The 27,714-nt window shown below is 41.6% G+C and overlaps 1 protein-coding gene and 2 long non-coding RNA genes across 3 annotated transcripts in view; 2 read left to right on the forward strand and 1 right to left on the reverse strand.

Moving 5' to 3' along the window:
* The window catches only part of LOC309705063, a 270,569-nt gene that overhangs the window by 135,649 nt on the left and 107,206 nt on the right, over window positions 1-27,714 (reverse strand). The window lies entirely within an intron of this gene.
* Window positions 558-1,237, forward strand: LOC309705061. Its single transcript, XR_014276470.1, has 3 exons — window positions 558-664; window positions 756-816; window positions 927-1,237. It is a non-coding gene; the product is annotated as an uncharacterized lncRNA (long non-coding RNA).
* On the forward strand, window positions 6,378-26,127 carry LOC309705015 (protein NLRC3-like). The gene is made up of 10 exons (XM_082530609.1): window positions 6,378-6,535; window positions 8,188-8,317; window positions 8,573-8,674; window positions 9,667-9,745; window positions 9,907-10,093; window positions 10,223-12,020; window positions 13,949-14,122; window positions 21,157-21,330; window positions 24,939-24,985; window positions 25,134-26,127. The coding sequence occupies exons 2-10, from the start codon at window positions 8,199-8,201 to the stop codon at window positions 25,664-25,666; spliced, it is 3,213 nt and encodes a 1,070-aa protein (XP_082386735.1). The 5' UTR covers window positions 6,378-6,535; window positions 8,188-8,198; the 3' UTR covers window positions 25,667-26,127.

A 27,714-nucleotide genomic window follows, 5' to 3' on the forward strand; every position in this document is an offset into this window, starting at 1 on the left:
TTGATTTACAGAGTCATCCATAATATTTTTTATTTTACTGCCCATCTATTTTCATACAAATGTCTCCGTCTTATGGAAAAGGGGTGGAGCTTATCCAACGAGGACAGGCAGGGCCCCCCCAGACAGTTTAGCAGTCTATACAGGAGGCTGACCTTTGCAACATGTACTTCTATAATGACTTCACCATTTAGGTTATTTGGTTATGTTTCACCCTGGATTTTGTGTGATAATATTTATTTTGTCCACTGATTTAAAAACAACAAACTATATGAATATAAAACAGAGTGAACAACAAAACATCAGCTTTGGAAACTTTGATGTAAAATTCTGCAATTGTTTTCTCAGATATAGCATAAATCAAACTAACATACATCAGTGTGTTATTAATGTGCACACACACACACACACACACACACACACACACACACACACACACACACACACACACACACACACACACACACACACGTGTTACCATAAACAGCTCTTATGCTTCTGTATGATTCTCAGTGCTTTCCATTTGCGTGTCCACAGGTTGCTGTAAGTGCTGCTTGACTGCAGTTTGCTCTCATTTCAAGTGGTTTGCTGTCACAAAGCCAACAGGAAGTCCGGCCATGGTTGAGCCAACTGAAGATGGGTTGAAGGTGGCGTCCTCGTTTCCTCTGTGAGCGCGAGAGGACAGACAAAGCAAACACCGTTTGGACAGCATTAAAATATTTACACTGATGATTAATGTTGTGTCTTTGCACCTGTAGCGATACATGTTGGAAAATGGAGACTTTAGCCACCAAGACTGACGTGCCTGGAAACTTCCCTGTGAGTACGCCCACAAAGACAGGAAACAGTTTAACCACCGCGGTTAATCCTCCATCATCATCATCCAGTATTTTTCACATCTTTTCTTCTGCTGTTTCCCTTGTTGTCAGTCACGGGGTTTGTGACTGAAATGCGTGTGGTCGACGGGAAGCCTGACGAGTACGGCCTGAATCATTCCATCAACACCGGACGGAGTGAAACCTTTGTTGAAAACAGATTATATGGTAACGTTGCATTTAGCTTCAGTAAACTGTGAAGTTACAGCAGCAGATTTACATCACGTGGCTTCACAGGAAGTAGTCTGGACCTCAGCGCTGAGGTTCAAGCAGCTCTGCTTGCAGACGGCATCCTTCCTGAAAATGTTCTTCATCTTCCTCAAACCAGAACTTTTACATTGGTGCTGAAGTTCTATATAAAAACAGCCTGAAATACAAAGTGATGTTGTGCACTGATTACCTCACACTCTCCATGTTTCCTTCTACAGAGGAGTGTCCGCCTGAGTGTTTTGTCTGATCTGTTGTTGATCGTCTCATTGACACTGCATGCAGATCTGACACCAGGGCTGGACTGGGACAAAAAATGGTCCCGGGCATTTTGACTGGAGACCGGCCCCCCAGGTATTAAAGGAAAAACCATGAAGCCTTTGAATGAAAACAAACGCTGTTGTCACAGTGATGGACGCTGTCTTGTTGGTATACATGCATCAGTCTAATAAACTTAAACCTGCACCATCCTCCCTGTCCTGGTATTCTAAACAGGAAGTAGACTGTTGGTCGAGTTAACCTCCTGAACATCTACAACACACGGTGGAAACCTGACATTAAGACAGAGACTAGAGGTGAGACATGATCATTGCTGATTACTGATGACAGATTTAGATATGTTTTCATAAACCTTTCATTTGCCACATCAATAAACAGCACGGCAGGGCAAAATATGTTTTCTAACATGGCAACCTTTAAAAAGTGAAAGGAGACAGAAAGACAGCTGAGAAAGAATCAAACGGACTTTTTGATGCATTTTACACACAGTACTGGTGCAGAATCTAGAAAATGTGGGAAACACTGGCATCATATGCAGTACTTACTTCTGAAGAAATTATGATGGGACCCTAAAAAATGACTATGTACAATAATGGATTTCTATACATTTTACATCAGATGGAAACGTTTGTTGTAAGATTCAGATAATTATTTATTAAAAGCATTTTAAATGAGAATAAGAAAGAAAAGTATTTCTTTGTGCCCCCCTCTCCCTGTTAATGCCCTACCTGCCCCCCTGGCAACACTTTGCTAGACCCGCCCCTGCACAGTTACCAGCTGTCAGCTACACAAAAAGGATCCTGGTGTTATTTGTCTCTCAGAAACAGTTCATAACTTCAACTCATTTTGGTTTTGTCATGTTTTGTTCTTTACATTGTCTTTCTTCTATATAATTGTTAAACATTTAATAAATATGTCTACAAAAAGATTTTAAAAATCAGACATTTCACACAGACACCCAAATGATTTCTGACTGATGAAGGGGGCTGAAGGTGCCCTGCTCTTGCCCAGCTTCTGCTGCTCTCTCCCTGCTCACTGTCAGCAGCTGGCAGCCTCGGTCCTGCCTGAGACTCTTCATCTATCAGTGCCAAAGAATATGGGAAATAGCAACGCACAACATGCACATTACAAAACAAGCACATGAATCAGCATTACATTCATTAGTGAAGTGCTGACGTTCGTTCCTAAACTTTGGGCCTTAATTAACATCACTGTGAACTAATGTTTGCTTTGCTTCTTAACCAGTGAAGCAGCGAGGGGCTTTCTGAGGTTCCTGCTCGTAAATGCCCAAAATGAGTCGAGTATTTCTCTGCAACTACAAACTCTGTTTTCATCAGAGGTGTAAATATTACAGCACTGTGTCAGAGTCACTGAGGCTGGAACACAGAAAAAGGAAGTAGATGTATTTATTTTTAGGCTTTATTGCCTGGAACCACTTTAAAAATACGCTTTGGGTCACAATTAACTGCAGAAAACCAGGAATCCACATATGAACATTATCTGTGCAGAGATTTATGCTTCTGAAGGTAAACAGTGAAAACTTGCAGCACTAAATGCACAGATAGCCAGGCGTTTCACATTTTGGGACCATCTGCCAGTTTTCATTTCTTAGGTATTGAAGAGCAGAAATGATTGAATTTTATTTACATGCTTAAAAATGTTTGCTTTTGAATATTATTTGAAGAATTACCCACACACTCAGGCACTGTGGGCCTGTTTCCCTTTGCACAACCGAGTGTTGGAAACGGGCCTTTTCTCTTTAAACTCTGAGGGGCTGTAACTTTGGCTTCTATTGGCAGATTTGCATGATTGACCCTCTTTTTAAAATAGTTTTAGCCAAGAGAATCAAGCTAACATCACTGTTTTTACGTCAGCTCACGTCACACGAGCTGTTTCAAGAAAAGTCCTCCTGTCACACAGCAATGCCTACATCAATCACACCACTCTGCTTAAATAATAATAATAATGTTTAGTGAAGCAGGTGAAGCAAAGGGCTGCTTTTAATAGGCTGGGAGACCCAGGTGTGCTGCTTTAGCTGCTGAGCCTCTCATGCTAGCCTCCATCTATAAGCTGGGATCACAGGAGCACTGCAGTCCTGACTAGATCAAGGATTGTTATTCATGCAGGTGACAAAAGTTTACATTCACAGAGTCATAGGATTGAGCCTGGTTTGAAAAGCAGCTGTTTAATGCAGCTGCTTAGAGTTCACACACAGTAGAAGAATCAGACTTGAGTCACATTTCAAACACTGGAAAAATACTCAGCAAGTAACAATGAAAACAGCACAGACTCAGTATATCCTGTTCAGTCCTGTGTTTGATATGAATGTGCTGTTCAGAGAGGATCTCGTGTCCTCTTTTACAAAGCCTTTGTTTCATGATGTTTGTGTATAAATGAATGTAGGTGTGTTTCTAAGTGTGAAGGAGCCCTGGGAGAAAAGACTGAAGCTTGTGCCAAAGAACAAACAGGAAAGAAAGATCAGCATTAATGAAGACGAGCACAGAAGGAGCCCAAGCACGTGTTGCTTTTTCAGATTTCTCTAAAAGTGTGTGTTCATTTGTTCCATCCTTCACAACAAACAACAGCTGACAGACACACATGCACTCTGTGTCACTTCACAGGGGCTGATGAAAGTGGACACAGTAAAGGCAGAGCTGGACCTGCTCTACACATCCTGCACTCTGTTAACAGACTTTATTCTGCAGCATCAACAGATAAAAATATATGAAGATATAGAAACGTTTAACATTGTGACTGTTCACATTAGTGAAGCTGTTACTTTGCTGCCAGGTGGAAAAGAAGCCTAAAGCTGAGTCTGATTAAACATCTGCTGCACCAGAGAGTTTCATGGCCCTGCTTTATCCTGTGCTTGCTGACCACCTCGTCCTGAAACCTCTTCATCATCCTCACAGTTGTGTGAAGAAAGAGGGAAGCAGGTGGAAACCATCTGTGCTGCTGTGTTCACTTGTGTGTGTGCGTCTATGGTCATATCTAATGTGTACCTACAGACAAACACAAACACCTGGCATTGCACAAGAGTCTCTATGGAGCAACCTGCAGATGTCAGAGATGTGATTAGAGGGTAAAGTGGACTAGTGAGAGCATCTATGTTGTTGTTGTCTGCTGGGGGACAGCATCAGCTCCAGAGATGCATCAGGATCAGCAAACTAATCTGCAAGGCTGCAAGTGTCACTGAAGGAGTTTGAGTCAGTGAGGGACTCAAACTCACACAGCTGGTCAAGAAGGCTCAGCAGCTGCTGTATTTCCTGAGGAGGCTGAGGAAATTTGGTATGTTGGCCAAGATCCTCAGCAGGTTCTACAGCTGCACTGTGGAGAGCAGCCTGACCAGCTGCATCACTGCATGGTACGGCAGCACTACTGCAAACCGCAAACGCCTGCAGAGAGTGATAACAACTGTGGAGAAGATCATCAGGACCCCGCTGCCCTCTCTGCAGAGCAGCTACCATCACAGAGTCCAGAGGAGAGACACACCTCTGCCCTCGAGACGAAGGTTCAGAAGTGTGAAATGTAGAACATCCAGACTCAACAACTCCATCTTCCCCACTGCTATCAGACTCCTGAACAGCTGACCGACCTCAAACTGCAGTTTGCACATCAGGTCACTTTGCACACTAAGTTCATTTTGCACATTAAACTCCATGTACATCCATGTACATCGACATCTGCAGACCACACGTGTCTTCAGTTACTTATTTGTACTTATTTGCAGTTATTTATCTTTTTATTTTATTTTTTTAAGTTATTTTTTATCCTTATTTTATCTTTTTATTTATTCTTATCTTGTTCTTTTAACCATTATCTAACTTGGCATTGTGCACGGTGTGTTTAGATTCAGTTTAAATTCAGGGACACGGAGCCCCTGTTGATCCTCTACCTAATCACACGAGCCACGGTGTGAGAACGGGTGTGGGTCTCAATCAGCCAAGGTTTTGGGTGAACCCATTGTGAGATCTAGCCCCACCCCATCATGTGATTTCCTGTGATCAAATGTCCCAGGATGTAAGTGGGCGTTAAGACGTCCATGTCCCTCTTCAAGCAACTTAAAGAAGTCCAGACGCTTTTCTTTCCAAGCTCCTTCAACAACATCATTCATAGAACAACTTCCAGCTTCTTTTGCTCGGCTACAGTTTGGATGGATTTGCAGATGCAACAAGACTAAAATGGTTAGGGTCAGGAGGTCAAAGGTCAGAGCTCCTGTGGGTCTGAGGGCGGCCTCACGCTGGAGAAGGATGAAGGAGTCTGACCTGAGCCAGTGTTTGACATGAACACATCAGCACTGCTGTCAGTGAGCCTAACGACAGCCGTTAGCATCATTTCAGTGTTTCAGTCATAAAAACACTTCCTGTCTCTGTGGTGGTTACAGTGACATCATGCAGTTTGTGCTTTGACCTCCAGAGGGCGACAAATCAGCACAGACAGAGAGCTCCATTCAAACTTTGCTGCCATCAGGAATAATTCTTCAAATATAATCATCAGTGTTTGAGCAGTTATGATATCAGGGACAATCTAGACATGTGTGACAATACTGAACATGTCACATGACACACCTCAAACATCATGTGATCCACTCTCAGTCTGCACTTTCATTCATGACTTCAACAGGTTGAAATGAGCTTTGAAGAAACATTCAGTGAAATAAATCTTTCATGGATTCATGTGAGCAGCAGATGAACTTTGTACCAACAACATCTTCAATAACAGAGTCTGAATGAAGCTCAGGTGTTGATGCTGCTCACTGATTGGACGCTTGCTTTCAGCTCTGCTCTCAGTCTTTACTGCACAGGTGAAGGTAGAAAGTGTGACTGGATCTATAGACTGGAAACAGAGAAACATGCTGAACATTTGAAGCTTTGCAGCAGAAATGTTCATGTTACAAATACAGCAGAGCTGATCTGGGATCAGTGTGTTCACACCTGCAGCTACAACAAGGTTTCATGTCTCCACACGTCAGCATGTGAACTTTACTCTGACTCAGTCTGAGCAGTCAGACGGCATATTTTTAAAGTTAACACATCAGCACACACAGAGCTGAGCCCCTCCCACCTGTGCTGAGTTTCAGGTGGAGCCCCGCCTCCTTCCAGGAAGCAGCTCACCTGTGTGTCCGTGTTTAGTGTCCAGGTGTGGAGTGGAGCTTGTTGTTGGTGTGTGAAGAAACTGTAAGTTTGCTTTGTTTCCTCCTTTAACAGTTTGTCTTTAGGAACTTTACTGTTTGTTCAGCTCGTGTTTGATTTCTTCACACAACAAACTGTGTGTGTTTGTATTTCCGGTCTCTCCATTAAAGTCAGTGTGTAATGTTTCCTGGCTAACATCAGCTGTGTGCAGCTTAGTTCAGCACAAATCTGCCGCTCCATAGTTCACGGTAACGGACTCACAGCTGGACCAACGAGGCCGAGTGTGTCCGCCACTCTGAGCTACGTTCGTGTTTGTGTACTTGTAGTTTGTACTTTGAGTTCACTCAGAGCCCACAGAGGACGCAGCGTACGTGATGACGTCACAGCCCTTTACCTCCTTTACTGTCACTGTGAGACACCTGCAGAGCTCTGACGCTAAGCTAGCACACAGCATGCTAACGCTAAGCTAAAGCTAGGCTAGCCAAGAACCCAGAGTGACGTAAAGCTGAGTAAACACTGACCCCAGACCAGCACCGTGATAAAGTGAGCTGCTGCTGCTGAACTTGAACAGGTAACAAAGTGATGAGCAGTCAGGCTGCAGGTTTCTACCTGTTCATGTTTCTACAGTAGAATCACTTTGAAGTGTCTTTGTGCTGTTTCATCTTTGATTTGTGTTCATAAACACTCAGAGAAACATCACGTGACCTCATCAGGATCTGTGTTGGTGTGTGGGGCTGTACCTCAGCTTTATGTTGTTACATGCTCATTTGTTCATTTTAACATCAAAGTAATGTTATGAGGAGTAATGAAGTAACGTACTCCATTACTTTTAATCAAAGTGTTCTGTGTAATATGTGTAATAATGACTGTTTTGAGTAATGACCAACACTGATCACAACAAAGAGGAAATGCCTCCAACATGCACAAACATTTGAGCCACAACATGCAGTTAATGTGCACAAATGTCTTTGATATGCTGCTCAGTGATGGTGGTGACTGTCAGAGCAGAGCTACTGAGAATCAATAAGTAATATCAATGATGGGATCAGAATCACTAAATTCTTCTCATCCCTGTCAGTATCATACATGTGCTGTATAATGTGATAAATGTAGAGGTGCTGGCTGTTCTCTCACTCTGCTGTTTAGCTGTAAAGGACGCCTCCCTGCCTTTGTCTCATTCATGACCTTTAATAGTCTCTTCTAACATGCAGAGATCTGTATGATCTGTTTCATAGAGTCTAACCAGCCTGTACAGGTAACAACAACAGTCACTGCATCACTGACACACAAACGTCATCTCTGTCAATAACAACATTCATACATGGAATAAAAACACATCAGTGGATCATTGCTGGAGCTGATGTTTGTGCTCCTGGTGCAAAGGCTCTCAGTTTCCTCCTTGAAATAACATCAGTGGTGGGTCAGCGACATGCTTTCTTTCCCTCTCAGGTTTAAATATCTGGGACTCTCCACCGTTTGGTTGTAGAGCTGAAGAAGCTTCTCAGATGAAACGTCTTCCAGAAACTTAAAGACGTCTCTTTTCTCTCCAAGCTCCTTAGATCACATGACCTGGATGACTGAACCTACAGATATATTGACCTGGTTTCATGGTCACATGACAGGTCAGAGGTCAGCGACTGTAACTCAGTTCCTCCTGTTAATGTGAACTCACTGAGTGTTTGTGGTTTACCTCTCAGACTGACTGAAGATGATGATGGAGGAAGAGGAGGACAGAGCAGAGTCTGCAGGGTCCAGCTGTCCGTCTGTGAGGAGTGACCGGTCCAAAGGTGACCCTCCAGCCTTCAGTGGTGAACCTGGAGCAACGAGGTCAGAGAGCTGAACTCACTGAGTAACAGAAATAATTCTGCACTGACATTATAATCAGTGTTGACTCTGGTTGATTGTCTGACTGTGTTTGTGAGCTGAGAGGAAATGAAAATGAGTTTGTAACAAAAATCAGTTTTGTCCAGTTTTCCTGTAAGAAGCTGAACTCTAATCTAAGAGGATGTTACTGACAGGAAACAGCTGCATTATCTGCAGTCTGTGTGATCACAGCTGCTTCAATCATGTTTGTGTCTGCAGAGGTCAGAGGTCACAGTCTGCAGGGTCCAGCTGTCCGTCTGTGAGGAGTGACCGGTCCAAAGGCGACGTTCCACACTTCAGTGGTGAACCTGGAGCAACGAGGTCAGAGAGCTGTGATGACTCCTTTACATGTTTGTGTTTCCTGGATAAATATGACCTGAAACATCCTCAGATTGTTACAAAGATTCATTAAAAAGAAAACAATGAAAGAGAAAAGATCCAAATGTTCGACTTGGTCATTTGCTGTTTGAGGACAGTGATGCTCATATCTGTGGGGAAAGTGTGACCTGAGTGGGTTCATGTTTGTCTTTAAAGAACAGAGCTGCTCTGATTCTCTTTGTGTCTGATCTGTTAAACAGTCTGAGAGGTCACACAGAGACCCAGCAGCTAAAGCCTGGATCATACTGGCTGCTGTTACTCCATCAGGACAACACTGAACCACAGTGGTGTGGATGTAGTGGATAAATCCCACCATACTGATGCTCAGAGTTAACCACAGGGAACAAAACCAGATGTTACCTTCAGATTGTGACCTTTGGAGTGGACGATGCAGATTTCAATAGAGAATAAATGTTGTTGTTTTTCAGCTGTGAAGAAAGAATCTAATTTTCTGAACTTAAGAATTTATGATGCTGGAAACAACATGGAGACTATAACACAACATTTCCACTGTGTTCATAGAATGAATGTAAAACTGTCAGACATTCATTAAATATGCAAAATGTCTACAGAAGCATCAGAGGGTCAGACGTGAAGCACTCAGTGATTTTGATCAAATGACTCATCAGTTATTGATCTGTACTACACTGATCTACCACGTTAGTAAAGCTGGTGTTCTGGTGGTGGAGGGAGACTCGGATCATGTTCTGGTTTTGGAGCAGTGATCTGCTGATGGTTCAGTTTGATGAGCTTCTTCAAAATCATCCCTGACATCACCACTGAAAGGACGTCCATGAAAACAGACTGAAAATTACTGATATGTTCACAATCTGAGAGTTTAAAACTTGACAGACTTGATTCAGATGAAGTTATTTGAGCAGAAACTCCTGGATCTTTATCCTGTGTGGATCTAATCCTTCATGGTTCCTCCACAGAGTGGACCAGCAGAGCTCAGAGGTTCCCAGTGGTCAGTCTGCCCAGCAGCATCAAACACAGCTGGACTCCATATTTATGGTCTGTACATGTACAACAACTACTGTTACATCTGTTCTGTTCACAGTCATCTCCATGCTGCTCTTTGTAGACCAGTGGATCGTCAGTGTGTCCAACATGGATCTGATGTTTGGCTCCATGATTTCAGTCTGATTGGCTCATTCATAAATATTCTGTTCCAGCTGCTGGAGGACAACATCATCACTTTTGTGAAGAACGAGCTGAAGAAGATCCAGAAGGTTCTGAGTCCAGATTACCCAGAATGCTTAGAGAGTCAGAGGAGCAGCAGCAGAGAGGCGTTTGTGAAGATCACAGTGGACTTCCTGAGGAGAATGAAGCAGGAGGAGCTGGCTGACCGTCTGCAGAGACGTAAGAGGATTTATCTAAAGATTTAAGCTGCTGGATAAATGAGACATTTTCCAGAGATGGAAGATGGAGCAACATGTTTTAAAGATTAGTTCTTTTTGGAATTGAGTGTTTATTTTTCTTCTCATTCAGAACTTCAAGCTGCAGTTTGTCATCGTAACCTTAAATCCACCCTGAAGAAGAAGTTCCAGTGTGTGTTTGAGGGCATCGCTAAAGCAGGAAACCCAACCCTCCTGAATCAGATCTACACAGAGCTCTACATCACAGAGGGAGGGACTGCAGAGGTCAATGATGAACATGAGGTCAGACAGATTGAAACAGCATCCAGGAAACCAGACAGACCAGAAACAACCATCAGACAAGAAGACATCTTTAAAGCCTCACCTGGAAGAGATGAACCAATCAGAACAGTGCTGACAAAGGGAGTGGCTGGCATTGGGAAAACAGTCTTAACACAGAAATACAGCCTGGACTGGGCTGAAGACAAAGCCAACCAGGACATCCAGTTCATATTTCCATTCACTTTCAGAGAGCTGAATGTGCTGAAAGAGGAAAAGTTCAGCTTGGTGGGACTTGTTCATCACTTCTTTACTGAAACCAAAGAAGCAGGAATCTGCAGCTTTGAAGACTTCCAGGTTGTGTTCATCTTTGATGGTCTGGATGAGTGTCGACTTCCTCTGGACTTCCACAAAACTACAATCCTAACTGACCCTAGAAAGTCCACCTCAGTGGATGTGCTGCTGATAAACCTCATCAGGGGGAAACTGCTTCCCTCTGCTCGCCTCTGGATAACCACACGACCTGCAGCAGCCAATCAGATCCCTCCTGACTGTGTTGGCATGGTGACAGAGGTCAGAGGGTTCACTGACCCACAGAAGGAGGAGTACTTCAGGAAGAGATTCAGAGATGAGGAGCAGGCCAGCAGGATCATCTCCCACATCAAGACATCACGAAGCCTCCACATCATGTGTCACATCCCAGTCTTCTGCTGGATCACTGCTACAGTTCTGGAGGATGTGCTGGAAACCAGAGAGGGAGGACAGCTGCCCAAGACCCTGACTGAGATGTACATCCACTTCCTGGTGGTTCAGGCCAAAGTGAAGAAGGTCAAGTATGATGGAGGAGCTGAGACAGATCCACACTGGAGTCCTGAGAGCAGGAAGATGATGGAGTCTCTGGGAAAACTGGCTTTTGATCAGCTGCAGAAAGGAAACCTGATCTTCTATGAATCAGACCTGACAGAGTGTGGCATCGATATCAGAGCAGCCTCAGTGTACTCAGGAGTGTTCACACAGATCTTTAAAGAGGAGAGCGGACTGTACCAGGACAAGGTGTTCTGCTTCATCCATCTGAGTGTTCAGGAGTTGCTGGCTGCTCTTCATGTCCATCTGACCTTCAGCAACTCTGGACTCAATCTGCTGGAACAACAACAAACAACATCCAAGAAGTCTGAAACAGAAGAATCTGCAAAGAAACACTTCTACCAGAGTGCTGTGGACAAGGCCTTACAGAGTCCAAATGGACACCTGGACTTGTTCCTCCGCTTCCTCCTGGGTCTTTCCCTGCAGACCAATCAGACTCTCCTACGAGCCCTGATGACACAGACAGGAAGTAGCTCACAGACCAATCAGGAAACAGTCCAGTACATCAAGAAGAAGCTCAGTGAGAATCTGTCTGCAGAGAAAAGCATCAATCTGATCCACTGTCTGAATGAACTGAATGATCGTTCTCTAGTGGAGGAGATCCAACAGTCCCTGAGATCAGGAAGTCTCTCCACAGATAAACTGTCTCCTGCTCAGTGGTCAGCTCTGGTCTTCATCTTACTGTCATCAGAAGAAGATCTGGATGTGTTTGACCTGCAGAAATACTCTGCTTCAGAGGAGGCTCTTCTGAGGCTGCTGCCAGTGATCAAAGCCTCCAACAAGGCTCTGTGAGTAAACATGTTGTCATCGCTTCATTGTTAAAATCATGGGAAATAAATCAGAAATGCTGAGTTCAAAGAGCACTGTAACATTTTTTTAAAATAGTAAATTAAATGATCATCAGTCACTCGGTAAATATATGGTAGTTTTAATGTTTCACTCCAGCATTTCTAAAACACACTTTGTTCTGTAACTCTTATCAAAGGACAATCCAGACCCAGCCTATAAGAACATGAGCTCTGATGCTTCAGCCCCTCTGACAGGTTTATTATCCTCAGCTTGTTCATTTGTCTCCAACTCCAGGAGTTTGGTTGTTTTATTCTAAAGCACAAACTTCACCTGCCAGACTTCACCTACATCTTTTTCTGATGTTCATAATTTAAGTTCAAGTTTGTATCTCACTTTCAGTGCACACCCTCCCTTTTTAAATATAAATCTCTGCTGTGCTGTCATGTTTTCATCCTGTATGGAGGGAGAAACTCGGTCTTCATTACTGAAATTGCCTCTAAGGTCGTGTTTCTTGTCAGTAACCATATGTAACTGTAAGGCTTCCATAACCAGTGTTATCACAGAATTATAGTGGGTTCACTCTGGGTCCTCTACAGTTTCTTCCCACTGTCCACAGACATGCAGTTAGGTTACCTGGTGATCTAAACTTCATGCAGGTGTGAGTGAGAGTGGTTGTCTGTCCCTCTGTGGGCTTAGTGGAAGAGACTGGATGGATCTCTGCTTTGTCTTTGATATATGCTGACAGCAAACATTCTCCATGAAGTCTGCATTTCAGCTCATCTCCTTTATACACACCTTTAACAGGAAGAGTTTTATACAGCTAGTGTTTAAAATCCAGTGTTATTCACAATACACAGGTAATGAGCATGATTATTGAATTACTAAAATTTTCTAAAATAATTGTTTTAGTTAATATTGTATGATAGTGTACACAGAATTATTAGCTCAGTAGGCAGAGTGGTCGCCCCATGATCATAAGGTCAGGGGTCGAATCCACCGAATAGTTACCTTGTGGTACCCCTGAGCAAGGTACCATCAAGGTACCAATCATGTGCACTGGACTGGTAGCACTCATAGTCTCATAGGTTTAAATAAATTTTTTAAAAAAAGGGTTCAACATATAAACAAATTTAATTTGATCACATATATTGTTTGTTTTTTTTGTTGTGGTTTTTTCCTTTCTCTCACAGACTGAGCAGCTGTAACGTCTCAGAGGAAGGCTGTGAAAATTTGTTGTCAGTGGTCAGCTCCCAGTCCTGTAGTCTGAGAGAGCTGGACCTGAGTACCAACAGCCTGAAGGCTTCAGCAGTAAAGCTTCTGTCTGCTGCAGTGGAGAGTCCACATGCCAAACTGAATGTTCTGAGGTCAGATCAATTTGTATTATGTTTAGTTCTGTTTGTTTATGTGTTTGATGTTTGTTTTTGTTTATGTCTTTATCCAGTTATCCTTGTTTCATAGCATTTTTATTTTATTTCAAAGTTAAACGGAAGTTTTACTAACCTGCTCAGCACAAGACAATAAGCTATTGCACCCTGATTACACTTTAACAACAATCTTTATTCATGTTTTTATCTTCAGACTTAACATCTGTGAACTCTCAGAGGAAAACTGTGAAGCTCTGTCCTCAGTTCTCAGCTCGCAGTCCTCTAGTCTGACAGAGCTGGACCTGAGTATCAGAATGCTGCAGGATTCAGGAGTGAAGCTTCTGTCTGCTGGACTACAACGTTTAAACTGTAAACTGAATACTCTGAGGTCAGATCAGAAAACATTTAGTTTTTAGAATTATTAATTAAAGTTCATACATATGATGTTGTATCTTAGTATCTTTATGTTTTCTTTAAAAATAGAAAGTCAACATTTAATGTTGTGAAATGTATTAACAAACTCAACATGAGTATTTGTTGTATGACTGTCTTTTATTTTTCAGACTGAGTGGCTGTAACCTGTCAGAGAGAAGCTGTGAAGCTCTGTCCTCAGTCCTCAGCTCCCAGTCCTCCAGTCTGAGAGAGCTGGACCTGAGTAACTCTGACCTGCACGATTCAGGAGTGAAGCTTCTGTCCGCTGGACTAAAGAGTTCACAGTGTGCAGTGGAAACTCTCAGGTCAGGATTCAAACTTTTCCACAGATGATCATTTGAAATGTGATTTATATTATTGTATAAACAGGTAACTTTTACAGCTGTCAAGTGAACTTTTATTCACATTTGAGTGGATAATTGGACTCTGAATTACTAAAAGTTGTTATAGTCATGTCTTTGTTTATTTAAAAAAATACTTCATGTACTGCCTAATTTAAAGATTTAGGCTCCTTTGGGCCCATAATATATATATTTGATTTCTTTGTGAATGAAATTAGGAGGATATTGGCGACTGCTGATTGGCTCGCTGTTTGTTTTTTATTCACAGTACTTAATTTTAAAGGCTGATTTCTCAAAATGAGATGTTTATCTTTTCTTCTACAACACGTGGAGCCACCAAATCTTCTTGCTTGATTTATTCATTACAGTTTGATTTAAAGAATATTAGACTCGTAACATAATAAATATATTTATTTCACTTCTTCTTGAGAGAAAGAAAGGGATGACTGGGTGAGCTCCAGTGGTTCATCCCAGCAGAGAGAGCGGCACACTGGGCTGCAAATGATCACAGTAGTAATGGCCATAGTTTGATAAAACAGGCAGTCTTACCCTGTAGATAATACAGGGTTCTGGTGCCGATGTGGGGGAGGGGAGTCGCCCGGTACTAACTACATACTACTAACTACCTCATCCAGATGTCTTCCCTACTAAACCTGATAAGAAGTAACTGCAGTAGCCTTATAGGTCAAATCAGTTTCACCTGTTAAAGTTAGCTCCACTATTAATTAGGGGTGGGGGAAAAAATCGATACTGTGTAGTATCGTGATATTTTGTTTGCTAATAATGTATCGATACAGGGACAGCAGAAATCGATATTTTGTTACAAACAATTTTTTCTCTGAAGTCAACATGCTCTGGAGTCAGAGCATGTTGATCCTTTTTCTGAGCAACAATCCTGACATTCCTTCACTGTCCAAATGTGTTTAACTTTTTTTTTGGCAGCAATAAACATGACAGTTTACTTATTTTAATTTAAGACATGTTTAATTTTAATTAAGTTTGAAACTTTTTTATTTAATGTAAAATTATATATTTTTTTAAATTTACTTTCAAATTCTTCAGTTGCTGAAGGGGCTGCATAGTTTTCATAAATTGCATAGTTCAGAATAGCTGTAATTGTACCAGATGGTTGCATTCAGTTAAGTTGGACTAGACTGTAATACAAACCGTTCAGTTTGTCAACAATAAAACTGACTGAAATGAGAGAAAGACTGAGTGTGAGACTTTGATATTAGATAAAATGAATATTGATAAAGTTTACCTTTATGTGCAGAATTTAAATATCGCAAAATATTTAAAAAAATCGCAATAATATCGTATCGTGCGTTAAGTATTGTGATAATATCGTATCGCGAGTTGTATGGTGATTCCCACCTCTACTATTAATGGTGTCACTTGTTATTTCTGGGATGAGTTTAGTAGCCTGAACAGCTGCTTAAAGGAAAGTAATTAAATAATAAAAATAACCTAAGTCCGGGGGAACCTGCAAGAGCTGTTTGCACAAAGAATAATGCTCAGACTTTGAGGTTTTATCGTTTTACACAAGGTTTAAAAATGAATGTCCACAATTGAATTGCAGAAATTGTTATTGAGCTAATACTGATGTAGTTGTTATCTTTGGTAAGGAGAGGTTGGAGGAAGGATGAGCACAGTCAGGCCTAAAGATGCTCTTAATAATAATAATGGATTGCATTTATATAGCGCTTTTCGAGACCCTCAAAGACCCTTTACAATCCCACTACAGGGAGTGCAGAATTATTAGGCAAGTTGTATTTTTGAGGAATAATTTTATTATTGAACAACAACCATGTTCTCAATGAACCCAAAAAACTCATTAATATCAAAGCTGAATGTTTTTGGAAGTAGTTTTTAGTTTGTTTTTAGTTTTAGCTATTTTAGGGGGATATCTGTGTGTGCAGGTGACTATTACTGTGCATAATTATTAGGCAACTTAACAAAAAACAAATATATACCCATTTCAATTATTTCTTTTTACCAGTGACACCAATATAACATCTCCACATTCACAAATATACATTTCTGACATTCAAAAACAAAACAAAAACAAATCAGCGACCAATATAGCCACCTTTCTTTGCAAGGACACTCAAAAGCCTGCCATCCATGGATTCTGTCAGTGTTTTGATCTGTTCACCATCAACATTGCGTGCAGCAGCAACCACAGCCTCCCAGACACTGTTCAGAGAGGTGTACTGTTTTCCCTCCTTGTAAATCTCACATTTGATGATGGACCACAGGTTCTCAATGGGGTTCAGATCAGGTGAACAAGGAGGCCATGTCATTAGTTTTTCTTCTTTTATACCCTTTCTTGCCAGCCACGCTGTGGAGTACTTGGACGCGTGTGATGGAGCATTGTCCTGCATGAAAATCATGTTTTTCTTGAAGGATGCAGACTTCTTCCTGTACCACTGCTTGAAGAAGGTGTCTTCCAGAAACTGGCAGTAGGACTGGGAGTTGAGCTTGACTCCATCCTCAACCCGAAAAGGCCCCACAAGCTCATCTTTGATGATACCAGCCCAAACCAGTACTCCACCTCCACCTTGCTGGCGTCTGAGTGGGACTGGAGCTCTCTGCCCTTTACCAATCCAGCCACGGGCCCATCCATCTGGCCCATCAAGACTCACTCTCATTTCATCAGTCCATAAAACCTTAGAAAAACCAGTCTTGAGATATTTCTTGGCCCAGTCTTGACGTTTCAGCTTGTGTGTCTTGTTCAGTGGTGGTCGTCTTTCAGCCTTTCTTACCTTGGCCATGTCTCTGAGTATTGCACACCTTGTGCTTTTGGGCACTCCAGTGATGTTGCAGCTCTGAAATATGGCCAAACTGGTGGCAAGTGGCATCTTGGCAGCTGCACGCTTGACTTTTCTCAGTTCATGGGCAGTTATTTTGCTCCTTGGTTTTTCCACACGCTTCTTGCGACCCTGTTGACTATTTTGAATGAAACGCTTGATTGTTCGATGATCACGCTTCAGAAGCTTTGCAATTTTGAGACTGCTGCATCCCTCTGCAAGATATCTCACTATTTTTGACTTTTCTGAGCCTGTCAAGTCCTTCTTTTGACCCATTTTGCCAAAGGAAAGGACGTTACCTAATAATTATGCACACCTGATATAGGGTGTTGATGTCATTAGACCACACCCCTTCTCATTACAGAGATGCACATCACCTAATATGCTTAATTGGTAGTAGGCTTTCGAGCCTATACAGCTTGGAGTAAGACAACATGCATGAAGAGGATGATGTGGACAAAATACTTATTTGCCTAATAACTCTGCACTCCCTGTATTCCCAGAACCACCATGTAATGAAGACCACTTTTTGTCTACATGAGGTGCAGGAACAGTCTGTGGAGCAAGAGACACCATACTTCTTACTCCTCTCAAAGGGAACAAGGTGGGATTTTACATCTTTTAGAAACTTCTCAAACGTGATTATCAGTAGAGATCTCATTTCAACTGATTTAACTGATTTATTCATTCCATATTACTGGTTTATTTCCCATTCCCCCCCCCCCCCCCCCCCCAAAGAGATTGGGAACTAAGAGAAATCAGTCTGTAATCCTACAAAAAAAATCTGTGAAAAGAAAATGTTTTGTTGTTCTTCTGCTTCTTTTATCTGGAAATGTGCAACCTAATCCTGGTCCAGATTGCAAATTCTTAAGTACTCCTTGTGATTTTAAAACTCGAACAGGTCTTGGTATCACTCATTTAAATGTCAGAAGTCTTCTTCCCAAACTTGATTTTGTGAAAATTTGGATGAAAGTTAGATACTGATATTCTTATATTATCAGAAACCTGGCTTACTAAATCAATTATTGACAAAGACATTGCAATAATGGGCTATAATCTTTTCCGTTGCGACTGCCCCAGAAAGGGTGGCGGTGTTGCAATTTATGTAAAAAGCAAATTCCATGTTACTGTCGATTCATCGGTACCTGTTCGTAAACAGTTTGAACTTCTTGCCCTCAAGCTCCAACTTTTCAAGGGCTATTTTATTACCATTGTGGGCTGTTATAGACCCCCCTCTGCTAGTAGTGAGGCTTTAGTTTCACTTAGTGAAAAACTATCTACTTTAGATTTTAATGGAATTGTGCTGGCCGGAGATTTCAACTGGGACTGGTTGTCCTCTGCCTCAGACAGTTTTAAATCCATGTGTGATTCATATAATCTCACACAACTAATTTACAGCACATCTCGTCCAAATCTTAAATGCCCAGAAAAGTCATCACTTATTGATTTATTTTTAACTAATATGCCGTATAAATATTCTCACACTGGGGTTTTCGCAAATGATATCAGTGACCACTGTGTGGTAGCTGTAGTCAGACAATTGAAGCTCCCAAAATCAAGGCCACAAATAGCTTTTAAAAAGATGTAACAATGTGACATAATGCAATATAATAGTGTCAGTTACACATTGTGGGTTGCACTGTGGCCACACAGCAAAAAGGCCAGTGTTGATTTTTCAGTGTTAGCAGAATTCAACAGAGTTCCGAGTTAGTTCAACACTTAATCGAGTTAAAATAACACATCGGGAGTTGATTCCTGAAAAGTGTTAGTGTGGATTTTAGTCGTTACTGCATTTTAACACTGTGGGTGTTAAATTAGACCACACCTTCATTTCCTGTGGAGCTCCGCATTCCAGAATCTTCGGTCGCCACTTTTTCTTGCTGCTGCGGTAAGTTTTATTCGGTTAAATATTAAGTTTTAGATTGATGTTAGAGCAGGTAACATGATAACTAGTAAAAAAATATTATTTATATCAAAATACATCATCTTTAAGTGTCATATTTGAATTTTAACTGTTTTTGTTAAAGTAAAAATTGTAAAAAAAGTAGTTTGGGTAAGGTGAACTGAATGACCTTGTGATTAATTTGACAATAAACTGCATTTTAAATGTTTATTTCTGCATAGGATCTCGCTGTTGTTTCCTCTGCAGTCCGCATGTCTCTTTTTTTTTTTTTTCTTGGATGTGTTAGATTATAATATTATTTTATGCCATGTTAGACCCCTAATTAAAGATTGTGAATTATGTAGTTTTAGTTTGCATTATTCTCCTGAATTAGAAGAAGCTGATAACTATTGCATTAGTTAAACTGATTTGCATTACATTAAACTGCTGACTTATTGTGAATGAATGATGTTGTTTTATGATGCATTATACTGCTGAGTTATAAGAAATACTGTTCGCAGAAAGTTATTGTCTTATTTGTCTGATTAGAAGAGAACAGAACATGCTGGAGTTTTCTGCTCCATCTCAGCAGGAGCAGATAAAGAGGGAGCCAAGGTCATAGCTTAGGCGCCGTGTGAGAGAAAGCATGTGAATGTTTAGGCTTTTTATGATAAGGTGGGAGGACCAGAAGCTATAAAAGTTTGAGCAATGCTCCACCATTTTGAGATCTGAGACTGTCTGCATCAGTGTCCATCTCCCACGTGTGTGATCATTAAAATCATCGTTTGACTCAACCCGACCGGACCAGTGTTGTTATTGTGGTTTTTCTCTTGTCTCCATCCCCAATATTTTGAACTCGTAACAGATGTCATAAGTAATTCTTAGTATGACTATCAGTTAACTTTAGAGTAACGCAAGTGAAGTGTAAAGGCACAAGTAAAGATCTATATATTGTTGGCAGACAGAAAAGTTGATACTTAAGTGCCAAGTTAAAGATTTATTTGTCTCTTGGGTATAATTGTTTTTATTTTTTAAATTTCAGTTTATAAATGCTAAAATTTGTCCCATATCTCACTACTCCTAACTTTCACTCCCCAACAATTTGTGGCAGATGGCTTTCACAATAATCATGATTTTAAAAACTGTGATTAAAATAATTGCTGACGTTAATCAGTTAATGAGTTAACGAGATTATAACAGGTTAAGTTGCCCTAATAATTAGACTTTGGTGACAAACTGATGTGATCTCCATGTTTCCTTTGTTGGACTGTGGGCGAGTGTCAGAACTGAATGTACTGAGTAACATGTAGAGTTTAAACATGTGTCAGTTCCAGTTTTAGAGCTCTAAAGTGCAGCTATCATGTTAGGAATATGTTAGGAATAGACAGGAACACTGAGCACACTGAGGTCAAATCTTTATTTTACCACTCGCTGCATTCTTGATGTTCATGAATTCAGCAGGTTCATGATTGTCTGCAGCATTAATCTCATATTTCCATTAAAAGTGTTGAATTTGACTGTTTGATGTTCTTTATGATCTCTGGCACCAGTTCATCTGTAGGCTGAGCTCAGTCCATCCATTTAGTGAAAGGTCTCCTTGTTCTGTGAGCGTGCACAGATCCTGAAGCAGAAAGCCTGGGTTAACAGAGAAATGATCATCACTGTGATGATGCTCACCATCTCTGACTGGGATTTGAGGTTTTGTCAAAGCAGCAAAGAAAGCCTGGCTATGTTGGACTGGGTGTGGAAGCAGCTCCCAGTTTGAGGTCAGGAGACAGACACCCTCTCTACTTTGAAGATCAGCTTCAAACTTTCCTTTTTGATAAAACTTATAGTTAGAGCTGGATCAGGTGACCCTGAACCATCCCTTAGTTATGCTGCTATAGGCTCGGGCTGTTGGTGGACTTCCCATGATGCTCTGCTTTCTTCTCCCCTCTTTTCACTCCTGATGCTTTTATATGTCACTACTGCATGTCCTAAACTTTTGTCTCTCTGTTTTGTTCTTGTCTCTCTGAGCTCATCTCTTCCCTTTCCCCTCACCCTGCAACCAGTCATGGTAGATGCTCCTCCTGGAGCCTGTTTTCACTGGGAGGATCTTTGTGTCAAAGGGAGTTCTTCTTCCCACCATCACCAAGTGCTGCTCACAGTGGAGGCGGTTACCTTACACTGTTAAACAGCTTCAGATGACTGTTGTTGTCTGTTGGGTATTGTCACTTATAAATAAAGTTACAATGGACGGATAGATGTTATTGTGACAAAGAGAAAACAACTGTTGACAGATAGATTGTTGTTTTGTGTGTCTGCAGTCTGTCAGGCTGTCTGATCACAGAGGAAGGCTGTACTTCTCTGGCCTCAGCTCTGAGCTCCAACCCCTCCCATCTGAGAGTGCTGGACCTGAGCTACAATCATCCAGGTGACTCAGGAATGAAGCAGCTGTCGGCTGGACTGAAGGATCCAGGCTGGAGACTGGACACACTCAGGTATGAAGAATGTCTGATAGAGGAGGAAGAGCTGGAAACATTTCCTGTGTCTTTCACTCACTTCCTGCAGATGACACATGAACAATCACACATGCAGGAATATTTTCAGGGACAGACACACTAGTCTAGCTGGATAGTTCATGGATATTTATGTAGGGGTCTCCAAGGAGTCTGTTTGCAGGAACATTTAGGTCACAGGTGTACCTGATATAGATACCAGTGTACCTAATAAAGTGTCAGCTAACATTTGGAAATGGAAGCTTAAATAATGACAAACTGTACATTCACAGCTGAATTCACAATAAATTTGTTCTCAAGTGCACATTTTTCTGTTATTGTTGTCAAACAACAGAATGAGAATGAAATATTGATTCTAACAGGGCCCATAAACAGCATTAGCTTAGCAGCATTAGCTTATCAGAGTTTCCATCATGGTCACACAAATCCTTAGCAGAGAAAAGTGTCACATCATTATAACACAAGATAAAAGGGTATTAGCATAAGCTACTAATGCTTATTCACCTCAAATTAGCTTTCGCTGCTAATGGTAGCCTACTTAGCATTAACTCCTCACTAATATAATGCTAATTCACATCAAATTAGCATTAGCTGCTCATATTGTTATAAGGAAAGAGAAAACGGTATTAGCATTAGCTACTAATAATTATTCAGCCCTAATTAGAATAAGCCTCTAAAAGCAGCCTACTTAGCATTAACTCCTCACATCGTTGTTACCCAACGGAAAAGAGTATTAGTATTAGCTACTATCATTTTTAATAAGTAAGAGAAAACAGTGTTAGCATTATTGAATAATGCTAATTCACACTAAATTAGAATTAGCTATTTACAAGAGCGTACTTAGAATTAGCCGCTCACATTGTTAAAAATTAAGGGAAAACAGTATTAGTATTAGCACATAATGCTAATTCACGTCAAAGTAGCATTAGTTAATAATGGCAGCCTACTTAGCATTAACTGCTCACTAATATAATGCTAATTCACATCAAATTAGCATTAGCTGCTCACATTGTTAAAAGGGAAGGGAAAACAATATTAGCATTAGCTGCTAATAATTATTCACCTAATTAGAGTTAGCCCCTAATGGCAGCCTAGTTAGCATTAATTCCTGACATCGTTATAATGCAGGGGAAAAGGGTTACCATTATCGGATAATGCTAATTTACATCAAATTAACAATAGTTAATAATGGCAGACTTTTCGTATCATTAGCTGCTGTCATTCTTACAAAGCAAAGGAAAACAATATGAGCATTAGCTGCTAATGCGTTTTAGTCTAAAATTAGCATTAGCCACTAATGGCAGCCTACTTAGCATTAACTCCTCACTAATATAATGCTAATTCACGTCAAATTAGCATTAGCTACTAATAATTATTCACCCCTAATTAGAATTAGCCGCTAATGGCAGTATACTTAGCATTAACTCCTCACATTGTTATAATGTAAGGGAAAAGAATTAGCATTATCTAATAATGTTGACCTTGGCCCACTGGAAAAGTTCAGAACTAAAGATTTAGGAGTGTTTCTCGATAGCTCTTTCTCATTTGAGAAACAAATGAATTCTGTTATTAAAACCAGCTGTAAGGTTTATAGTGTTGATTGTCATTTATGCTTAGAAATATTTACTCATATATGCTTAGAGTTGTATAATCGATTGCATGATGATAGAGGTTTGATCCTGAGTAGTCTGTAAAGACTCTGTGTGCCTTCCAGAGTGCTCTGGCATGCACACACCACTTGGGGCCATGAGAGAGGTCGTACCCTCTCTTACTGATTTATGGTGTAGGACAGGGGTCTCAAACTCAATTTAGCTGGGGGCCGCTGCAGGCAGAGTCTGGGTGAGGCTGGGCCGCATTAGGTTTTCCACAAGAAAGGCATGGTTAAAAAATTCCAATCTTCTCAAATCTCTTTATTTTTATTTTTTAACACAAAATATTAAAAATAAATAAACAAATTAAGAATTAATAAGAAAATAAATCAATCAGTAATACATAAATAAAATAATAATAAGATATTTTTAGTCAGTGAACTTGTGTTTTTTTCAGTCTTCTATATCTGCTGTATTTAGATTGAAATGTCTGTATTAACAGTTCTATAACCTTCTTCTGAACATGAATGGAACACTGTAGAAAATGAACTGTTCTTCTGAACATGGCTTCTCTTGCCTACTCCTTGCTGCTAGAGACCTGGCAGCGTTTCCTCTCGCATAGCCGAGCCAGATTTGGCCTGAGGGAGGAAGCAGTTGCGGCCCTCAGTATGTCTTGAAGATGATCATCCGTAAGTCTGGACCTGTACTTGGACTTATTGAAGTTCAAAATGGAGAAGAGCTTTTGGCACAAGTATGTGCTACCAAAAAGGCACATGGTCCACTTGAACATTCGGGAAAGCCGAGGGAAACTAGGGCTCAATTCTCTCAAAAATTGTCCAAGCTTGTCTGCTTTTCCACTCACCTCCCTGAACTTTGCTTTGAGTTCAGAGTTGCACTGCAGCTCAATGAGCTCCATTTGAAGCACAGAAGGGGCATCTTGCACATCAAAGGAGAAGGGGTCCGCAAAAATGTGAAAGGTGGCTCTGTGTGTCTTGAAGTCAGCAAATCTGTGATCAAATTCCTCCTGTAGCCTCAAAATGACATCAACATACTCGTCAGCACTGAATGGTGTGCCTGCATCCACGAGTGCCTTGCATGCTGGGAAATGGCAAAGGTTTGTAAGAGCCCTTTGTTAGGGGGACCGCTGGACTCTTAGCACCAGCTTTGGGGTCACAGGGTCACATCTGGAACGAACACACACACACACACACACACACACACACACACACACACACACACACACACACACACACACACACTATGCACAGACTGGTACTCTTTGTTCATACCTGTGTAAGACGTCATAATGAACTTGTGCATATTCATGTAAGCTCAATAAAGAGCAGTGTTACGAGGGAGCAGACGAGAGCGACTGAGGTCAAGTGAAGGAACGGCGCTGTCACAGTTCTCTCCCTCATCAATTGTCTGGTTCCAGCGGTGGGTCTGTGCTAGACGACCCATCACCAGCTTTTTCCAGCTTTTTCCACTGGTTACCAGTACGTGGTAGAATCCACTTCCAGATCTGGTTGTCTTTAAATCTGTGAATGGATTGGCTCCATCTTATCTCTCTTTAACAAAAGAATCCAAGTGGAGCCCTCAGGTCTGCAGATAAGCAGCTTCTGACCAGAACTAGACGTAAAAACAGAGGTGAGCTTTATCGATGGCTGCAGCCAAACTCTGGAACAGTCGCCCTTCACATCAGGTCGTCACCAACACTGGACATTTTTAAAAGCCGGTTGGAAACACATTTGTACTCTGTAGCTTTCAATCCTGACCAGTCTTTATAGTCATTACTGTGTATGTTTCCTATTTTCTCTCTACTCTGTGCAGCACTTTGGCTCAAGCTGTTTTTAAATGTGCTGATAAATAAATGTAGATTTCTTTGAATAAAACAGTGGAGCCGAGCTTTGAGCTCAGTGTGTAACAGTGTGTGTGTGAGAGCCATGTAATGTCCATGTGTGCATGCTGACTGTGCTGCTCTGACCCCCCTCCTCCTTTCAGGGTGGAGCCTGCTGGAGTCCGATGGTTGAGACCAGGTCTGAGGAAGTGTAAGTGTGTTTTTAATGGGATTCATGAAAACAAAGCAGCACACATTCAACCATCTTCATCATGTCAGGAGTCATCATCAAAGTGTCAATCAATGAACAGATGATGGATCAATAACTGCAGCTGGATTGTGTTTGTTCTCTCCATCAGATTCCTGTCAACTCACAATCGACACAAACACAGTGAACACAAAGCTCCAACTGTCTGACAACAACAGGAAGGTGACACGTGTGGAGGAGGTTCAGTCATATCCTGATCATCCAGACAGATTTGATGTTTATCAGCTGCTGTGTAGAAATGGTCTGACTGGTCGCTGTTACTGGGAGGTCGAGTGGAGAGGAAACGTTTGTATATCAGTGAGTTACAGAAGCATCAGAAGGAAAGGAGGCAGTTATGACTGTTTGTTTGGAAACAATGATCAGTCCTGGAGTCTGGTCTGCTCTGATGATGGTCCTGGTTATGTCTGGCACAATAGAATAAAAACATCCATCTCCTCCTCCTCCTCCTCCTCCTCTGTCTCTAACAGAGCAGCAGTGTATGTGGACTGTCCTGCTGGCACTCTGTCCTTCTACAGAGTCTCCTCTGACACTCTGATCCACCTCCACACCTTCAACACCACATTCACTCAAACTCTTTATCCTGGGTTTTGGTTCTATCGTGGTTCCTCAGTGTCCCTGTGCTGAGTGGAGTGTAAAGAGTGTCTCCTGTTACAGAAACACTCTGACTGTTGAACAGATAGTTCAGTCTGTACATGTCTGTCTCTTTCACTCACAAACACGTTTTCAGATTCATGGATTCAATCAGTTGATGTTTGAAACTCTTCTAAATGATTCCTTGTAAACTTCTTCAGTCACAAACAAACAGGAAGTGATGTCACATGTGTTCCTGTCCACACAGCAGAATGAGTCTATTGCTGACAGTGATGTACAAACAGAGTGAGCATTTCTGAGGCCCAAAATAAACTGAGTAGTTCACTGAATGAACAATGGACTGTGAGCTCAGTTCCTTCATCATTAGTATGGATTATATATGTATATGTATTATATTAGTATCATATATATCAGGTGCTGCTGCTTTCAGTCATTGTGCAAATGTGCTGTTTGTAAGCTTGTAAAGCTGCAGTCAGCTGAGACTGAAGAAGTCACCTGATCAGTGAGCAAACGTTTCTGAAAACGTCCAGATGAACAGAATCAACCTTTTGGGATCAGCCAGCAATGCAGCATCATTGTTGTTCAGCTTCAGAGGTTTGCAGGAATGAACTGATGACCAGAAACAGCTGCAAAGTCCAAGAAAATACCAGCTGGAGTTCAGCTGCATTTGAAGAAGTCAAAGAAAAGTAAGGATGGCAAAGGGCGACGTTTTCTTCCAAAGAGCTGCAAACATGGTCGACGCCTCATTAGAAGAATCATCTGGACATTTGTGAGGAACTCTAACCAAGAAAGCAACGTCACACAGATCCAACAGACAGTTTCCATGACTGCAAGTGTTGAGTGGAAAAATGCTACATTGCATTATTGCATCCTCTCACCACAGGAGGCGCTGTTGGCACCACTGATTGCTGATCAGCTGTTCTCTGATGATCTGATTGATACTGTGAATAACGGGACTCACTGAACTCTGTGACACAGTGAAGATTACAGAGTTTAACTTCAACATCTGACTGACGTCACACAGACAGAAGGATGAACCAGTGAGGCACAGAACACAGTTACTGGAGATACTGGATCAGCTCCATGTGAACCTCTGATGGAGAAGCTGCTGAGCCAGAGAAACATCAGGACATGACAGCAGCTGCACTTATCTAACAACATGTAGCAGAGCTGATCTATGTTAGAGGATCTATCACAGCAGCTGAAGCCAAAGTCCAACACTGGATACCAGCTGAGCCTGTGCTGAGTGTAGTGTTACAGGAAAAGGGCAGAAACACTGGTAGCTCCCAGTGATGCTGACTGGGGCACAGAGCTGAATGATGCAGCATCAGGACACTGTTTCAGTCTGACTGACAGAGAAACCTGTAGCTGTATCTACATGTGAGGCAGAGGCCACACAAGCAGCTTTCTATGTTTCACAGTGACTGAGATCTTCAGTGGGGGTGGACATGCTCCTGTACAGACCTCTGAGGAGAACCAAGGTGCAGTCAAAGAGTCCAGTCTGTCCTCACAGATGTGAACATGTGCTTTCATCAGGTCTGCTGTCAGCTAGCAGGCTCACATCAGAATCACTGTTCCTGAAAAACACAGTCTGTGTGACATCATCAGTCAGCTGATGGTCCCAGATCTGAATGGTTTCTGTCTCTACTGAGGAAGTCAGAGAATATCACTGAGGTGTGGATCAGGTCTGAGTGAGCTGTGGAGGGACAGCTTTAAACAGTCCACAGGTCTCACGTCCTGCTCAGTCTGGTAGCAGATACCTCGTATTGTTCCAGATGTGCTGACATCAGCAGCAGCAGCACAGCTGTGTGATACCATGAATCTCAGTTATTGATCCAACACACAGTAAATACAAAGATCAGGATTTCTGAGAGTAATCATTATGAGTCTGAACACATGATCACTGAATGTTAGTCTCCACAATAATAAGCTAACACAAGCAAACACAGCTTTCAGCTCTTATTTTGAAACTGGCTTATTTAGAGAGTTGTGATGTGAGCGTGCCTGGCTCTGAGGCACTTGGGTCAGCCTCTGTTGTTTAGAAGTGTTACAGACTGTGAATGACACAGACCTGTCAGTTT

This window comes from Aulonocara stuartgranti (assembly GCF_965226115.1).
Source record: "Aulonocara stuartgranti genome assembly, chromosome: 4".
In the NCBI taxonomy this organism is placed as follows: Eukaryota; Metazoa; Chordata; class Actinopteri; order Cichliformes; family Cichlidae; genus Aulonocara; species Aulonocara stuartgranti.